Source organism: Epinephelus lanceolatus, chromosome 5, assembly GCF_041903045.1.
Source record: "Epinephelus lanceolatus isolate andai-2023 chromosome 5, ASM4190304v1, whole genome shotgun sequence".
In the NCBI taxonomy this organism is placed as follows: domain Eukaryota; kingdom Metazoa; phylum Chordata; class Actinopteri; order Perciformes; family Serranidae; genus Epinephelus; species Epinephelus lanceolatus.
Genome location: NC_135738.1, coordinates 29,511,336 through 29,529,578, shown reverse-complemented (window position 1 = coordinate 29,529,578; position 18,243 = coordinate 29,511,336). Strand labels below are relative to the sequence as shown.

Below are 18,243 nucleotides of genomic sequence, written 5' to 3'. Positions count from 1 at the left end.
AGGAGGGCGACGATGATGAACACTCAATTATTAACAGAGTGAGAGTTTAGTGCTCCCCGACATCATTAACAAAGTGTAATGGCATCAAAACGATTAGAAGCTACAATTTGGATTTCAAAATGGTTGCCCTTTAAATTCCAACATCGACATGGGAAAAAAAAGTTACAGGCGCATTTCCAAACTTCATTACACAACATTAATTTCTCAGTTAGGTTACTCCTTTACTAGAGAAGAGAACATGTATTACAGTGTATAATAAGAATATAGATTAAAAAACATACACACAAATATCACTGCACTCATTGACCTCCTTTTTAACATGTCAGCTGGAACATCATGTTCCCTCTTTGTTTCTTGGAGATTATCAAACAACTTTTTGGGTATACATAGACCTGTATGGTAGAGCTTTCTTCTGAACAATTTTTATCTGTAAAAGCCAGGTGGATTATTCACAGCCAGGATACACATAACCCCTTGACATAAAGTAGCAAATCAGGATTACATTATATTATGTAACAGCTGATTTGTCTGAGTGAGAGTAACCACTGAGGGGCGACAGTGAGGCTTGATTACTGTGTTGACCTGCCTGTGACACCCCTTGTATCTTAGTAGTAGGATTACTGGGATAGGTTACTCAAAGGCTAATACCTCTATAATCTGTGTTAGACTTCTATTTAAAAATAATATTGGTGGAGCCCTGCTGCTCAGACACTACTAAAAGTTTTGATTTGTAAATGGTTTGTAAGGCAGGGGTAGATTTAACCTGCTGTTTCCTCAATAGCCTCCACTTTAGTTTAACATTTTATATATTTTATTTATTTTTTTGTTTTATTGTTTTTTTTAACCTGGTCAACTAAATAAATAAATTAAAAAATGAAATAAATAGAATGGACTGAATGTGAAATTGATACATATTGTTAAAGTTGAATTTCTGGTTTTGTAAATGGATGTGCACCTCTGAAATGTACTTAATTAAACTTAAAAAAAGGGAACATTTTTGAGGTTTTTGTTATTTATGGGATATTATGCAATGGTTTTACTGTGCCGGCCCACCTGCGATCAAATCAGACTGTATGTGGCCCATAAACTAAAATGAGTTTGACACCCCTGATGTAGAGGAAATGCATCTCAAAAGTTTCTTTTTTCAAACAGTCTACCCCTGCACACATCTAGATTGGCCACTATAGTGTGACATGTGCTTTGAACTAAGCTTAACAAGGCTTATATAAACTGTGAAGATGGGCACTATCATTTAAATACCAATACCATGTCAGTTAGTGTGTTGTGCTTTTTTGCAACTGTTGGAATATGGACAGGCACCTAAAATCCCAGCATTAACAACAGGGCCGTGATCACCTATTTAGTATACCGTCTGCAACCCAGCCCTCCAGAGGATCTGGGTGGATTCCCATCGGGAGAAATTTTAAAAACCTAGCAGCTAAACTGACCATTTTACAGCATTTAGAAACAAAAACCTTGGATCAGAGGTTCTCGAAGTTATGATTGGAATCACACAGGAAGTGCACACACACAATTTGTTATGGTTATTTATGACCATGATTATAATTGTGTATGATATTTTTCAGTCGGCAGTGAGTGATTGCCTTCTGTAGCATGGCAGCTTTTTTTTCCTTTGTATTTTTTCTCAGTATACGGGGAGGGGGGTTGTGGGATACATAAGTAAATAACTTTGTCATACTTGTTTGTCATTTACTGAGCTGTCTATGTAAGTCACCAAATCCATCCATACTATATCATCTTAACAACTGTCTTGTTGCCTAACACAAAGCACCATTTTGAACTGTAACCAACTCCCAGCTAGTGTTAGCTAGACTTAATATTACCACCAGGCAGGGCTAGCTGTAGCACAGTGTTACAACTTACAATCTACACCTTACAACAATGCGGTGTTACAGCTAAGCCTCTTATAATGCATTTTCTCTACTTTTGCACTTCAAACTTATGTTTAGTTTGAAACAATGTCCTTAATTACATTCAATTCAATTCAATTTTATTTATAAAGCCCAATATCACAAATCACAATTTGCCTCACAGGGCTTTACAGCATACAACATCCCTCTGTCCTTATGACCCTCGCAGCGGATAAGGAAAAACTCCCCAAAAAAACCCCTTTAACGGGGAAAAAAAAACGGTAGAAACCTCAGGAAGAGCAACTGAGGAGGGATCCCTCTTCCAGGACGGACAGACATGCAATAGATGTCGTACAGAACAGATCAGCATAATAAATTAACAGTAATCCGCATGACACAATGAGACATTACATTATGTCTCATTACATGAGACATAATTTCTATTTTTCATTTTTCAAGTATCTTATTGACTCACAGTTTCACAGTATTCATACATTCGTACATCTATCGGTCCAACCACTGAATATCCATGATGGACTAACAGATGGATGGATACCTGTACGGATACCTATCCTTCCCCTGATGTAAATGGAAACGTATAGTATATAGATAGAATTGTATTGAATTAATTGTGTTAAACAGACTTTTCCAGCAAGTGTCTCACAGCTAACCCTGTACGTGTTACAATCAACCACACTCATGGGATATGTTGTGTAAAATTTCACTTTCACCACTTCTCAGTGCAATTGCTGAAGAAAGGTAAGTTCTAGAAAAAACAATAGTTGATTATTTGTAGCAGAGATGTGCATGTTGTTAGAATAAAAGAAAAAAATAATTCATCTCAAACAGTTCTAATAACATTCAGCCCAAACTAAAATAGGTTGTTATGGGTCTATTCTGCAACTGTAAAATAAATCTAGCACCACGAAACATTTGATTTATTTGTTATGTGTTAAAGTACCTTTCTTTAATGTGACTGGACACTGTAATAGACACAAATACACTGAACGCCTCACTAATGGGCATAAATACTTCAGCTGCATTCAGGTGCACTGAAGAAGTATGAGCTGAAATAAAGTGACACTGTCTCTTTAAGAGTCACAGTTGTCTGACTGCACTCGGCCATTTCCGTCTTTAGCCAGCCGGTGGTGTCACTCAACAACCGTGGAGACTTCAAATCACTTCAAATAATACCTGACATTACTGAATACGGTAGGTTTGAAATTACTATTAAATGCTCGAATAGGACACTGCAGTTATTAGTGTTAAATAAGGAACGTGTGTAAATCCCCTCACACACTGAGTGTGTTAGTGCAGACACCGGAGGAGCTTGTAGTTGACGTTCGCTAAATTTAGCTATTCTGAGGCTAGCTAACACGCTACAGCGAAGCTAATGTTACTAGCTGCCGTCATTTGTTCATTAACAACAACCTTACAGATTAGTCCGTTATTCGTGTCAGTGCATATATCTATCATGTTTATATCTCTACATATGCTGCATGTCCATTTCATACGAGGCATACAGACAGCAGTTTGCTGCTGAGTTTTCTTCTTTGTTTACAAATGTAGCCATAGCATAGTTTGCAGACTGCTGCTAGCTAGCAAGCTAATGTTAGATAACCTTTTCCTGTTTGTCCGCAAATCATAAAGGATTGTGCCAAATTCTGTCCATTTAAAACTGCTGTTTTGTAATTTGTTGTCTACCCACGTGGTCCCAGATGTCAAATATCGTGGTCAGTAAGGAAAGGTTGCTTGCTTTAATGTGTACACTGTAGTTATGACTAACGGCACATCCCACAGACCAAGAGCGCATGCTTGATGATCATTTTCCCTCTCTGTTCCAGGACTGAGGCAAAATATCACCTTGTCATTCCTTAAAGTTGGTTGAATATCATCCCTTCACCTCCTGTCCTTGACATAGTGAGTAGAGTGGCTAACATGAAACCAACACTCAAGAAACTGACATTATCTTTTATTTAAACACTATCTTTAATTCTGGTCTGTCTTCCAAGGACTCTTTTAGAGTAAGAGCTGTCAGAGAAGTTGTCCAGCTGTTTTTCTGATGGTCAGCCATGGATGAAGATGACAGCCAAGATGAGCTGATCAACCGCAGTACGTCCCATGGCAAAGGAAAAAGGGCTGCGCTGTGGGCCATCTCAGGTAGTTTGTATTACAGGTTTGTTATGTATAAGCTCCAGAGCTGATGGCTCAATTGTACACCAGATTGCATTCACTTCCAATACAAGTGCAGTATCAAACATACTGAAAAGCGTTTAGCACCTCATGTATTTTGTGTGTGTTAATACTGTTTCTCCTCTCAGATGACTCGGATGATGTGGAAGAGGAGTCTGAGGAAGGAGGATCTGACAGTAGTGCGGAAGAAGAGGAGGATCACGTAGATGGAGAGGAGGAGGAGGATGATGATGAGGAGGATGAGGAGGAAGAAGAAGGGAACGAAGAGGAGGATGGTACGAGTGACTGACTTTTAGAAGATTAATTATTCTTTGCTCATCGTATTTCTATATTGGAATTGTTGTTATTCAAGAAGCCTTAGTTTTCCTGGAGAGTTGATGCAACAGTATCATCTAGAAATATTGTATGTATACAATCACATTTCTACCCACTTTTATCAGATGAGGAAGAGGAGGGAGATGCTAAGGCTGAGGATGGAGCTATCAGGGCAGCCTCCGCAGACCTTGCAGGGATGAGCTCGGATGAGGACGCAGATAAGTGTCCCATCTGCCTTAACTCATTCAGCAGCCAGCCTGTTGCAACGCCAGAGAACTGCCAGCACTACTTTTGTCTTGACTGCATCCTTGCATGGGCCAAGGTGGGTCTGACTCAGTGTTGTATGATAAGGAGAAAGCATTTTGTTGTAGAGCATCTTATATTTTTTGATTTTCAGTATATCCTCTGCATTTAAAAACATCTCTGGTAGAGGGAGCTCAATGGCTAACTTTCTGCGTCTCTGTTCTCCTTTATTCAGAATGTAAACTCGTGTCCTGTAGACCGTATTGCCTTCAACAGCATATACCTAAGGAAATGTTATGGAGGCAAAGTGAAGAAAATGGTGAGTGTGTTCAGTCTTTGGCATAACTTCTGGAACATTTAGTAACTCAGCTTACTCTGTATACATTTGTGTCATGTGGACTTATTTCTTATTGTGATGAATGCTCTATCTAGATCACAGTACAAAAGCCTGCGAAGGAAGGGCTAGAGGAAACAGTAGATTTGGACCTGGAGCAGACCAGCTGTGAGGTGTGTGGGGGCAGTGACCGTGAGGACCGCCTTTTGCTCTGCGATGGCTGTGATGCTGGGTGAGATAGATATTATTGTACTAAATAACCGCTGTAAAAGTGTGTTGAAAGTCAGCTTTTGCAGCTTTTGCCATTGTTACACCCTTAAAACCTGCTGTCAGGTTTCTCATCATCAGAGAAATTCGTTAAGCCTTTTTGTTCCATAGGTATCACATGGAGTGTCTCACACCACCTCTTGACTCTGTTCCTGTGGAGGAATGGTTCTGCCCTGAGTGTGTAGCCAACAACCGGCACTCAAGTAAGCCTTCAAGTAACCTCTATGAACAGATATCTGCATATGTGTGCAGAATCTGTAGGCAAGGGGCATGATTTGGGTTTTGGAAATGTTCTGGTTTCTGTTTGCATTTAGGTTAACAGTCCATGTGGAGAGCAAAGGAGGCAGAACGTACTGGCCGAGTTTCAAACCCATCGGCTACAGTCTGACAGTGGATTAGCTTTTTATTAGTTTTTCTCTAATTTACCTGCATTCATAGGCAGATATTTGTTTTATAGAGATTACCCGAAATTTTGTCTGGACCTGTCTCAAGTTGCTTATCAAACTGTAAACAATGACCGGCAAACGGAAGAGGAAGTCTTGGCCTGCATTTGTGCTTGGCTACACCCAAAACCGTGAAATATTGTCCATTGCCCTTAGAGGTTATGTCGTCGTTTGACGATAGCCAGTGAGTTCTGACATTGGCTTTTAAGTTATTTGACTTCCTAAATTCATACTTGCTCAAACAATATTTTGGATTCGACAGTCCTTTACAGACTGAAAGAAAACTAAATCTGAATATTTAATCTTGTATTGTACAGTATTTTACATACCTCAGTGAATTGATGGCCATGTTTAAGAATTGTTTGCACTCATTAGCATCTTTACACTAGTCAGACTTTAAAATCTTCTTTACTCAGGGGGTTCAGCTGAAGAAATTAGTGATACCGAGAGCCTACCTTCTACTGCCCGTCCTGCCACCAGTCGCTCCCACTCTGGTGCTGCAGCTCCCACCAGAGCTATCGCCCGAACTCAGCAGAGTGAGAGGGTTCGAGCCAACGTCAACCGACATCGCATCACGCAGGCACGCTCATCACAGGTTTGGCATGAGGCGTGACGCTTCAGTCTTGGCTTATTTTCTAATTCACTACCAGAGCATAGGGCAGGCTAGCTGGATTGTGGTTGTGTTGATGCTCCACAGTTTGTTGTTGTGTGGATTGGATTTACTGATGACATTCATGACTCATTGAGTTGGGCATTTGGGTAATGCACTTTGGTGTTCCTGACAGCAGAAATGATGGCATGAGTTTTTGACATTTGTGATATTTGATTGTTGATTGAAATGCTCGTGTGTCCATGTGTTTGGAAGTTGTTAAGACAGCAGTTGTTTGTGAAAATGAACCAGTGGAGTAAGGCAAACTTTTTCTTACTAGTTGGCGCCCACATATCTGATTCAGTCCACTTGGCTGGATGAGACTATTAATGCTGTGGTGGCTGGGCTTAACACGGCTGTGTATGTACGGGATTTCGCACCCCGCGCCCCAGCTAGCCGCAGGCGTAAAACCGGTAAGTAAGCACATACAAACAAATACACAACAGTTTTCAAAAAGGGTTAATTAATTACAAGAACACACATGAACAGATGTAGCAAAAGTAAAAGCAGGGCATAGCTATGAGGCTGACATGGTGATGTGTTTGTGATGACAGACAACTTTTATGATTGTTGGAACAGGAAGACGCAGAAAGGTCAGACGCAAGAAGACGTCTTCTTCTGTGGCTAAAAATGGTAAAGCAGCAAGTACAGGAGTAAAGAGGAGGAAACGGAGAGTGAGGAGGACTAAGTCCAGAAAAAAACTGGTGAGTGTGTCACTAACATCAGTCTTAAGATTTGAATGATTTGGTTTTAAAAATTTCATTAGCTGTATCACTAGCTTAGACTCACGCTAGACTATGCTCCCATAAACATTTAATTAAATTACCACCAAGGTGACAAATGAAGAGTGTGAAGCTTGAAACGTCACCTTGGTGGGAATTTAATTAAATGTTTATGGGAGCATAGTCTAGTGTGCAGACTCTGTTTTTCCTATCTTGCATTATCTCTCGTCCAGCACCTAGTTTGTTATTGTCTGAGTGTGCGTGCTTTTGTAATCTTTAGTATAACACTACATGTGAACCATGATTTATTAATTTTTCATATTTCTAATAATCAACATAAATAATTAGTAATATTAAAAAATCCCTTGAAGCTGTTTGGTGATTTTCACTCAAAATAAATTCGTATCTTTTTTTCCCACTAGGCATTAAAAAAGCCAATCACTCCTCGAAGCCGTATCGCTAACAATCTTGGAATTGTAAAGGACAAGAAGAGCTCTTCACTTCCAACAGTATATCGGCCGTCAGAGCACACACTGAGCAGCATGCGTGCTGACATAGGTGCAGCATCCCTCTCTATCTACGGAGATCCATTTGACCTGGATCCCTTTGTGGAACGGTAAGACCCTTGTGCAAATTGTAGTGCTGACCCAAATGCCATTTTATAGGCTTCAATTATCAAGTGATGTTTGTGATAGCGCATAATATGTGGGGAATGAATAGAGATGGTTACTAGTGCCACTCATATACTGGTCTAGTGGATCTGACTCCTTGACATAAGGCCCGTTTCCACTCAAGAAGTTCCTGGTACTATTTGGGGGGCAGGAACTACTACAGGAACGTCCTCTCGCTCGGCCCTCTCAACCGCCGTGTCTCCACTGAGAGAGCAGAGTAGGAGGAAGGTTCCTGTAAAGTTACGGGCTGTGTATGTGACGTAATCGTTGCACGACCATTTTGACCGTGGCGACGTAGGGATGCCGTTAGCTGTTAGCCCTTAGCGGTGTCAGTAATAACTCACTAAATGGCCCGTAAAAAATTTTTTTTTCCAGCGGATGTCTTAGTTACAACATGATTGAGCTAACTGGAGTAGTTTCATGTTGTATCCGACAACGGGAGGCTTTTAACAGATCACGTCCTGATGTTAGCTTTGATGCTGCTGTTAGCTGTCCCTGTCAGCTGATGCTTTCTAGACATCGTGATTTCCCAAAACTGAATAAATACCACACATATCAACACAAAACTGCTTTACTAGCTCAATCATGTTGTAACTAAGATTTCCGCTGGAAAAAATATTTTTTTCATGGGCCATTTAGTGAGTTTTTTTTTAGATGCCGGCGGAAGCTATATGAACGAGCTAACCCTCGTCTGCTGAGTTTTAAAAACGCTGGCTATTTTGTTGCTTTCTGTTGTCGACACATCCCTCCTTGAGTATATCCAATCAGCACCAAGTAATCCCCAAGCCCCAGCCAGGAGTCTTTTGGGGCCGTTCTGAGTACCTGCCCCGAGGCAGGGACTTGTTTAGCCCCTGTAAAAGTTCCAGAACTCTGTCCTTCGGGGGTGGTTCCTGCGGTGGAGACACGCACCAACAGCCCCGGCCCCGTAAAATTACCCCGAAGTTCCTGCGGTGGAAACGGGCCTATAGTAACCCTTTATCACATGCTTTGAACCGAGCTTTTATCTTATCACCTGATGGTGTTAAATGCTCCTGTGCCACTGATTTATTTGACATTCCTATATACTGAAAGCCTTTCAGCCCAATTTGTGCTTTGTTTTGATTCTACACAGCTGAATGTGTGATACAGATATTGTTTTACAAGTAGATAAACAAAGAAAAACAACTAGCTTCCCAGTATGATTTAAGATCACAAATTCAGTTACACACAAATATTTGATTAGTTTGGTTCAGCCTTATCATAATCATGTGGTTCTCACTGTTAACTATTCAAGTATAAAATACATATGTGGATGATGTTTTTGTATATTTCACTGTGTTTATGTGTTTCTGCATAGCTGAGCATGTACAGTGTTAATTATTAAGCAAATTGTGGTATGGTATTAATTTTACCAGTGAGGAAGAAGAGCAGCAGGCTACATCACTGTTGGAAGCCAAGCGACGAGGGATCTCGCGATCTGCTCTTCGTTCTCATCAGCCTGTAGCTCGACCAGTCACTGCGAGCCTTTCAAGGTAATGTCCCCTTTTTGCCATGATGTGCAGGGTTGGTTATCTAGAACATGTTTTTTCTTATCAATCCATAGCATGAGCAAGCATTTACTGCAGCAGGGTTTTTGAATGTCCTCAGTTTTAGTTATAATGACCCCAGAAACCGGCTGAAAGTGCACACAGTTGTAAACTGTGAACATGTGTATGATATGATAGAGAAACAGTACCTTGGTTTTTAGGACAAATGTGTTTATTGCAGTTTAAATCTGCTGAAGGTAAAAGTAGTTTTTGTTTTTTCTTTTTAGATTCTTTTAGTTTTGCAAAGAACCAAAATTGATGATCAGATTAAAAACTTTGAACAAGTTTAATGTGCATACTGCTAGAGATCACAATTGCTCATATATGTAACATGAGGTGTCTTAACTGTCTGAGTTTTTGTGATCAAGAGAAGACCTAACTTGATGGATACTAAAGTATTATGGATTATCTAATTAAAGGTTTGCTTTGCTAAACCAGGAGAGGTATGGATGTTCCACAATCAAGGAGTGTTGTGGAGGCTGCTCCCGTGCCTGACCTCCTGGGCAGCATCCTATCAGGACAGAGTGTCCTGCTAATGGACAGTTCTGATGTTGTTATTAATCGAGATGGTTCCCTTAAAACTACGAAGCCGAGTAAGTTTGTGTGGCACATTTTCAAACACAAAGACTACACATTCAGATTTAGATAAATGTTTTGTATGTGTCAGCTGACTATGACTGACTGAGCCTATTGCTGTCACCATTTCCTATTTCTGTTTTTCCCCAACACTGTGATGTGTTTCTCTGAATAAGTGCTGTGAGTAGTACACAATGTGTAAATCGAGGTCATCTGCTGAGCAAGGCACAAGAACTTGCATTATAATTTGTGAATGTTTTGCGTTACAGTGTTGCCATCTGTGTTAAAGCCAAGTTGCAGCAATAGCTGTAGCTCAGGAGATGGCAGCACCCAGATCAGCCCAGTGATGTCGCCCAACCAGGGAGACAGTTCTCCATCGCCTCACTACAACAGAGACCTGCCAGGATCCTCCCATAGCTCCACCAACAGACTTTTCTCCCAGAGCTCTTCGCGCTTACACTCCCCAGCCAGCCACATCCCATCATCTTCCCATTCTGATTTACCACCCCGAGGTCACCCAACTTTGCTGCCACCTCGTCCAATCAGACCCACACCCCCTCCTGGTCACTGGAGAACCAATGGAGTTAGAGCCCCCAGTCCTTCCTCATCCATCCAACCTACCCTTGACTCCAGCTCTAAGAGCAAAGTAGAGACCTCATCACAGTCCCAAACTATAAAAGCACCTGTAAAGCCCATGTGGGTAGATGTGTCGGTTCTTCCAAGGATACCAAAAATAAAAAGGGAGAGCAGTGGTACCACAAATGATGACACTGGTCAAGGGGGCAGCACTGGCAGTAATCGAAGCAGCAGTAGTAGAGGAAATAGTAGAAATTCTGCCACCAGTAGTAATGGTTATGGCATGCCAGAAACAGGCATGAACAGCCTTGCTGGGGACAAGGGAAAGCAGCAAAGCGTAGACCAGCAAAAGGGCAGGGCTGACGGTCAGGCCCAGAGGCAGAGGCCAGATGGAAACAGCTCATCCTCAGCCTTCTCCAACTCATTCTCCTCCTTCTCCTCTACTGGCTCCTCTACCAACCAGCAACGTTATTCCTCATCGTCTTCCTCTTCTTCATCAGCAGTGAGCTTCCGCATTAACTCCAGTGGGAACTCCTGGCAGGCAAGGCGGCTTAGCAGCTCCTCATCCTCTGCTGCTGGAGGCAGTTCGCAGGAACACCGCAGAGAAAAAGAAGATGAAGCAAGGAAGAGACAGCTGCACAGGGATAAACAGATGCTTCTGGCATCACGTACATTGGTCAATAAGGAACAAGACAGTAATACTATCTACGATCCCTTTAATCCTACTCTGTCAGACTCGAGCAGCTCAGAGGATGAAGCTGAGAACAAAAGCCTGGATGGTAGCTCCCGACATGCCACACTTGAGGGGATGGCCCCTAGTTTAAGAAATGAGAAAGGTTTAGTGCAAAGCAAGCAGAAACCAGTTCCTGTGAAAACTGAAACACAGGAGAATGAGGACTTCCAGGAAGGACCGAGGGGAGCTAGTCCTCAGGAAACCACAACACAAGAGGTCAGATTCTCAGAGGAACATGTCAAGGTCGAAAAAGAGTCATCAATAGAGACAAAGACTGAGAAACAAACCCAATTACTTGACATTAAAGTTAAGAAGCAGCCCGGGTTAGATGACGCAGAGGATGCTGAAAGGTTTGGTCACAGTGTAAAAAGTTTGAATTCAGAGACAGCAAACACCACACCACCTGTTCAACACAGCCTGGATCTTTTAAAGACTGAGAGAGAGACTCTAGAAGATGATAGTGGACAGACTGTTGGAACTCCCAACAGTGCTCCCCCTGACTCTAAGAACGATTCATCAGCATCCAGTTCTGCTCCCACTACGAACAGACAAAAACCAGAAACTAAATCAGATTCTAAATCGGACTCCAAATCCTCTCCCAAGTCAAGAGATTCGGGCCATAACAAGACCTCAAAGGAGAGATGCTCGAGCAGTTTGGAGACAGACAAAGAGAGGAGAGGAGACCATCATGCATCAAGCCAGGGAGGCCGACGAAAAGAAAAGGAGAAGGACAGTCAAAGGAGTTCCAGGCGTTCAAGGTCCAGAGAGAAGAGGAGGGCCCATTCATCCTCAGAAAGCTCTCAGTCCAATTCCCCGGATAGGACTCGCAGAAAGAGGCGGCGATCCCGGTCGCGATCCAAAGACAGGAGACGATCTAGGTAAATACGTAATACTTATCCAAAATTCCTGGTATCAACTATTTAGTAAGCATCTGTTTGACGTTAAGACCTTTATTATTTGTTTGTTGTTTCTGATTTTAGATCTGGTTCCAGCTCCAGCAGCAGAGAGCATTCAAGAAGGAGGAAGCAAAAACGAAGGAGCAAGGAAAGAAATGACGGCAGAGAGAGAGACTGTGAAAGAAGACGTTTGTCAAAAGACAAGAGACGTGGTCGGTCTCGCTCAAAATCACGTTCCAGGTCTAGATCAAAGGACCATAAACGTGGTCATTCTCGCTCAAAATCACGCTCAAAATCACGGTCCAGATCCAGGGAAAGGAGGAAAGACCACACACGACTGCAACAATCTTTTCTGTCCTATAGAGACAAGGTAGAGTACCGGTCAAGAGACAAGAGAAGACAAAGGTCTAGATCCAGATCAAGAGAAAAACGGAAAGATGAAGGATCATCATCCAAGAGTTCTCAGAAAACTTCAGGGTCTAGTGTTTTGTCCCTGAAAGACACAAAACAGTTAAAGGACAAGAAAAAAGAGAAGGATATCCCTCGTAGCTCCCTCAAAGAGGAAAAACTTGTTCCACTGAACAAACACACGACTTCCTCCTGTGCTGCCACCTCTGTAGTTAGTAAGAAAGACAAAGACCTCAAGGCAGATGTCCAGGCCACAACAACAGAAATAGCAAAAGAGATGAAGGTTGGAAAAGAGATTAAGAAAGAAAAACAACCACTTCTTGATATGTTTGAAGATTCTCCTATTACTACGGAAATTAAGAAAGAAGAAACTGACATCCATGCCTTGACGGTAGCTAACAGTATAGATGAGGAAGGAAACAAAGAAGACCCCATCAAGACTGAGACAATTGAAATCCAGACTGAGACTGAGACATTTGAAATCAAGACTGAGACATGTGAAATTAGGACTGAGACAAGTGAACTCAAGACTGAGACTTGTGAAATCCAGATAGATAAATCTGAGCCAAGTTCCCCAGATTTATGCCAATTACCCCCCGTCACCTCATTTTCTACACTGACCACATCTGTTACAACAGACTGTCTCCAGGACACAGTCTCTCCATCTCATCAAGAGTTAATAGCCACTGGAGAACAATCTGACACTCTTGGGTTGACTGTCCCTGTAAAGCAGGAAGTTCTGCAACCCTCAGACTCTGATGATGACTTCAATGTTGATGTGATGCTCGACAGCCTGGACTATGTGAAGTCTGAGCGCACAGAGGAAAGTGGTGAATCTCTTAAACAAGAGAAGGAAGTGGAGGAGGGGAAGAATGAACAGGTATCGACCTCAGTGGGGGCCAAATCCAAGTCTCAAGTGAAGAGGGTTACCTGGAATATACAGGAGCCTGAGGGGCCTCAACCAGAGAAATCTGCAAGCAGTAAGTAAAAGCAATCCACCAGCAGATTTATCCTCACAAGTTCTTGCTGATCATACAACTAAAAATATGGATAATAATAAGATGTAAGAGTGATTTTAGATCAAGTTTAGCTAAATGTTTTTTGAACTCTCTCTTGTGCAGAGCTGTCCCTGTATAAATTGAAGCTGAAGCAGGAAGGTCGCAGACCCTCCTCAACAGTCCAAACATCCAGACAGGTAGGACAGAATCACTGCAGTTTACTTAATACTTCAACTTTTATTTGCAGACATCAAGTGTTTAATGTGATTAAATGGCCACATGATGGCAGTGCTCTTCTAGGTGGAGCAAATGTATTGTCTGGGTGAAGTCACGTGATAGAAAGTAAAACTGATACTGAAGCATTTTCAGGGTAAATGAAAGTAAAAGCCATTCTGAGGAAATCAAAACTGTTGTCTGCACATTTAATGTAACCACTAATCCCAGACTCTTTCCATTACATCATCTACAGACCTGTATTACATAACATTTTGGACTGTTGGTTGAACAAAGCAAACAGTTTGGATACATTGCTGTGGATTGTGGGAAATTATAATGGGTATTTTCAGTTTTGTGATGTTATACTGGCAAAATGATTAATTGAGAAAATAATTTTTAGTTGCAGCCCTAAATTATATAAGCTATCTTTTATTCTATCTTTGGGTAATCTTTTAGTTGAGTCACATCCATGCATATACTGTGTCTTGATTTTCCTAGGACATCACTGGAGCTGTCAGTCATCCTTCCAAGAAGGGTGCTGCCGGTGCGCTCAGTACCTCCTCTAGACCTGATGGTGCACAAGGAGAGGCAGAGGAGGGGGATTTGTCGAGGAAAGACCAGGTGAATCTGGCTTTTGAATATTTAATCTTTAAACAAAATGTGTAGATTAGTCCTGTGTTGTATTTTGTTTTGCGTAAGCATTATGACTCCGTCCTATTTTGTGAATATATGTGCAAACTATATCATGGCATTTGTCTTGTTTTAATCCCACCATCAGTATTTGAAGAAGCTGCACATGCAGGAGAGAGCTATAGAAGAGGTGAAGCTCGCCATCAAGCCTTTCTACCAGAAGAGGGACATCAACAAGGAGGAATACAAAGAGATTCTACGCAAAGCTGTCCAGAAGGTGGGTTCAAAGTCTTGCCAAGACTTGCTTAGAGCTATGCTATGCAAGATTTTCCGAAAAAAACAAAACAATGTATAGACTAATACAGAAGTAATCCCTCTGTGTCATCACTTATGACCCAAAAGAAGTGTGTCGTGTCTGCAGAGTCTCTGCCCTCTGCATGTATTTTCCTATTTTCTGTGTTAGGACATTTATGGGCGTGTACCCGCCTACAGCACTCAGGTGAGGTTGAGGCTTTCCTAAAAGATAGCGAACCAGCAGGCATCCAAGAGACTCAGTGCCAAGAAAAATGCAAATATAGCGAGGCGAAACAACAAATGAGTTTGGCTTTTACTTTCATTTTGCCGGCGAGTGCCTTTACAAACACTACTTGACAATCCTGCGTAGTATACCTGTAAAGCCCTAATAACTTTTGAGTATTAAACTCAGGCATATCTGTTTCTGAGGTCATCAGTTGAATGAGAATTTAAATGTAATCATCTTGTGTTCTGGTCATCAGGTGTGCCACAGCAAGAGTGGGGAGATCAACCCAGTGAAGGTGGGCAATCTGGTCAAGGCATATGTGGACAAATACAAGCATGCTAGGAAACACAAGAAAGGAGAGGATTTAGGGCAGACGCAGGAGGCTGAGGCCATGAAAACCTCTGATAGCCCCTGAGGAGGCGTGAATTACAGGCAAGGACAGCCACACCCACTGACAACACTTTCTCCTATGTTATACTATCTTTTTATTTGCGTCCTACCACTGGGTGTGATCTCAAATCTCTCAGACAAACCCCACCTAAACGGTTCACTAAGATTTACTCTCAGCTTCAAGACGGAACATTTTCTATAATGTCGAGCTTCACTGAATTTTGAGGACAACCTTTTTGTTTTTTGTTTTGTTTTGTTGATCACTTGAACTGCACCTAGTGATGTCTTGTGCTTGGACTGTCACTGCCAAGAACTGGTCTCTATGTGTAGTACAGCTCTGAAACTCAATGGGAAACTGTGAGGTTGTGCCTTAAAGAGGCAGATCTCAATGACCCTCCCATGGAGCGATCAGTCAGGTAGCTTTCTCCACAGGCATATCACTGGGAGGATGCAGCGTGGGCTTTGAATTGAGTTTCCCTATGGCTGTTTTGTTTTGTGGGGAGTCGAGGGGTATTTATCAGTGGCAAAACTAATTCTGTTGGTTCGTAAGTGGTGTGAAAGTATGCAGAGTATGCATATTGAACAAGTTTGTCACATTAAGGAACAACACTGTTATGCAATTTTTGTAGAAAATTTATCAGTAGAGTAACTAAACAATTTTAGATTTGGTTGTAAATAATATAGATTTGATATATCCACTCGTATGTTTCTTTCATCTGTGCTGCCTGTTGTGAATGACTGGCATAAATGGCTCTAGTTTATAGAGTTGATTGGTTTATGTTTTGTATTTGTATTTGAAAGCCTCTGTTATCTGCCTTCCACATCTCCAATGTCCATGTCTAATGAGTTAAATCTAGGCCAGGCAGTTTGAAACAAAAAATGGAGATACTCCTCTTGAAAAACAGCCTATGCTTTTAGGAATACTTGTTTTCATATGTTCCAAACAAACCTTTGATTCTCAGCATTACGCGATTTTCAACCCATAACTGAAATGTAGAAAACCAGGGAGGATTTTGTTTCTGTGTCAAAGTAGTTAAAAAAAAAAAGATAATAAAAATATACTATTTCCCTCAGTAATATAGATTCATTTTGTTTTTGGGCATTCTGTTTTTAACCAATGGAGACTACCACTCCATGATACAGTAGGTAGTATAGGTTTTATGTTTGAGTGAAAAAAAGCTTATTATACAGACTTCATGTCTGAATGGGCTGTGTTGCAGTCCCCGTTATCTTGCAAAAATGTTAATGTCTGTAATTTGTCAGTCTTACCTGGTGCTCTCATGTCCATAAACATTTTAACTACAGTTTTTTCCATTTTGTATTTAATGTTTATTAATAAGCACTAAGCTAATTTCATGGGATCGATTTCCACATATAAAAACAATAGAAAATCTCATGTCGAGTAGGTATGATAGACGTAAACACATGCCTTTAGTTGGGAACATTAAAAAAATCCTTTCAGTGTTCACCCTGAGGTGTCTGTGGTACGTAATTACAGCCTCATTATGACTGCTTTGTCATTGTGTCCAAACCTTACTCTTGGTGACGTCCTCAACTGCTCTGCATTGCTTTATTTAACAGAATCTTTATTCTGCTTGTTCACCATTTTGTTGTCTATAGTAGTTTGTTTGCCAACTGTAAAGTTTAATTAGGTGGGTGGTTGGACTTGCCTTGTACTGTGTTGTCACGTTTAATGCGGCTCTATAAAGCCAAGGACGAGGAGTGGAAGAATCGACAAAAACAGGTGCTCATGTTTATCTGAATGTATTTTACTTTTTTTCTGCATTTACTTGATCAAACAGGTCAGGTGTTTCTAAGAGGGAACACATATGATAATAAATCACTGATAATAAATAGGATTTCGTGTCAGTTTAATTCAATTACAACTTCTCATTCTGTCTTGACGTCATATTTCAATTTAAAGGTGCAGTCAGCAGTTCTAATCCAATACACTTTTTTTTCATGGTCCGCTAGATGTGTGTGCTGGAAAAAAAAAAAAAAAATCTGGTGTTCATAACCAGTGAATTGGCTGGACAGGGGGAAGGTCATGGGCGTATAAAGAAAAAGACAGTGAAAGTGAAAGGGACAGTAAGGATGAATCCACACGTCTGGACTATACCGCACTTTAAGACGGCAGACTTTTCAGGTGTTTTGTGGGAGTCTGGGAGTGCTTAGGGCTGTCCCAATCCACAATCTATCCAGTCCACAAGGAGCCTCAAGGAGACTTTCTGCAGACTTCCTGAGCGTCCACTTAGCTGCAAAATGAACCAGACATCCTTGATTGAACTACCCACAATTCATTGCTATACAGATGTGACATAGTTTTTTCAATTCCTGACTAAAGAAAAAACAATTAATGAATGTGTAAAATAGTTATTGATAGTTGGGTCCATTAAAATGCTGCTTCAGTTGTGTAAGTCAGAAATATTATTCAACCACATCATGTTCCAGATATATGTATTAAATATAGGCTGTAGAGAGAATAGAGTGAAAACTAATTTTATTATTGCAGCCCAACAGGCTAAAAAAATGGCTGAAAAACAACAAAAGATTTCCAGATATCTTCTGAGTCATTAGTTCAAGGTCCACACAGTTTAATATATTCATCATCATACCTGAGTTTTGCAATGTCATGGAGCTACTTTTCCAGTCTCTCTAAGTAGCTGTCCATTCGTCACTAACTCTACAGCAGGAAGCAGCACGTCAAAATAAAGACAATGTGCTGGAAATACACCACACCTAAAAATAAAGTGTTTTTTTTACAAACTTGACACATTTGCAAGTCACTTGCAGTCCATTCAGAATGGACCCGCAACCCACTGTGACTGGGAACCACTGCTCTAATGTAAGTGATACCCACTTTATTTAGTCATAGTTGTGTCCTTATTTGCAGACATTTTGATTTTTGAGTGTGTGTAGCCTATATGTTATATAGAGATGTAGGAATATCATTTTGTTCAGTCCCAAAAAAGGCTATACATAAGATTTATATCTTGTCATCTGCAGGGACAGATGAGCAGACACTAT

General features: G+C 41.1%; 1 protein-coding gene across 4 annotated transcripts; it reads left to right on the top strand.

Moving 5' to 3' along the window:
- The first annotated feature begins 2,986 nt into the window (after nucleotides 1–2,986).
- phrf1 (PHD and ring finger domains 1) lies at nucleotides 2,987–17,075 on the top strand. 4 transcript variants are annotated; one of them, XM_078168021.1, is made up of 21 exons: nucleotides 2,987–3,083; nucleotides 3,716–3,791; nucleotides 3,884–4,031; nucleotides 4,193–4,339; nucleotides 4,505–4,701; nucleotides 4,858–4,941; nucleotides 5,055–5,188; nucleotides 5,335–5,426; nucleotides 6,083–6,261; nucleotides 6,596–6,728; nucleotides 6,895–7,019; nucleotides 7,460–7,653; nucleotides 9,103–9,219; nucleotides 9,712–9,866; nucleotides 10,119–12,036; nucleotides 12,139–12,957; nucleotides 13,000–13,442; nucleotides 13,584–13,657; nucleotides 14,175–14,297; nucleotides 14,455–14,583; nucleotides 15,083–17,075. In XM_078168021.1, the coding sequence occupies exons 3-21, from the start codon at nucleotides 3,944–3,946 to the stop codon at nucleotides 15,239–15,241; spliced, it is 5,310 nt and encodes a 1,769-aa protein (XP_078024147.1). In that variant the 5' UTR covers nucleotides 2,987–3,083; nucleotides 3,716–3,791; nucleotides 3,884–3,943; the 3' UTR covers nucleotides 15,242–17,075. The 4 variants fall into 4 exon arrangements, with proteins under 4 accessions (XP_078024147.1, XP_033491032.1, XP_033491031.1 ...); XM_033635141.2 differs by having other exon boundaries at nucleotides 6,083–6,246; nucleotides 12,139–13,442; XM_033635140.2 differs by having other exon boundaries at nucleotides 12,139–13,442.
- The last annotated feature ends 1,168 nt before the right edge of the window (nucleotides 17,076–18,243 follow it).

What these genes read in the sequence shown, in the direction of transcription:
- phrf1 (XM_033635140.2), top strand. Translation starts at nt 3,944, where the DNA reads ATGGATGAAGATGACAGCCAAGATGAGCTGATCAACCGCAGTACGTCC. An exon ending in GAGGCAAAGTGAAGAAAATG is followed by an intron (nt 4,942 to 5,054) that starts GTGAGTGTGTTC and finishes TGCTCTATCTAG; the next exon opens with ATCACAGTACAAAAGCCTGC. An exon ending in TACGCAAAGCTGTCCAGAAG is followed by an intron (nt 14,584 to 15,082) that starts GTGGGTTCAAAG and finishes TCTGGTCATCAG; the next exon opens with GTGTGCCACAGCAAGAGTGG.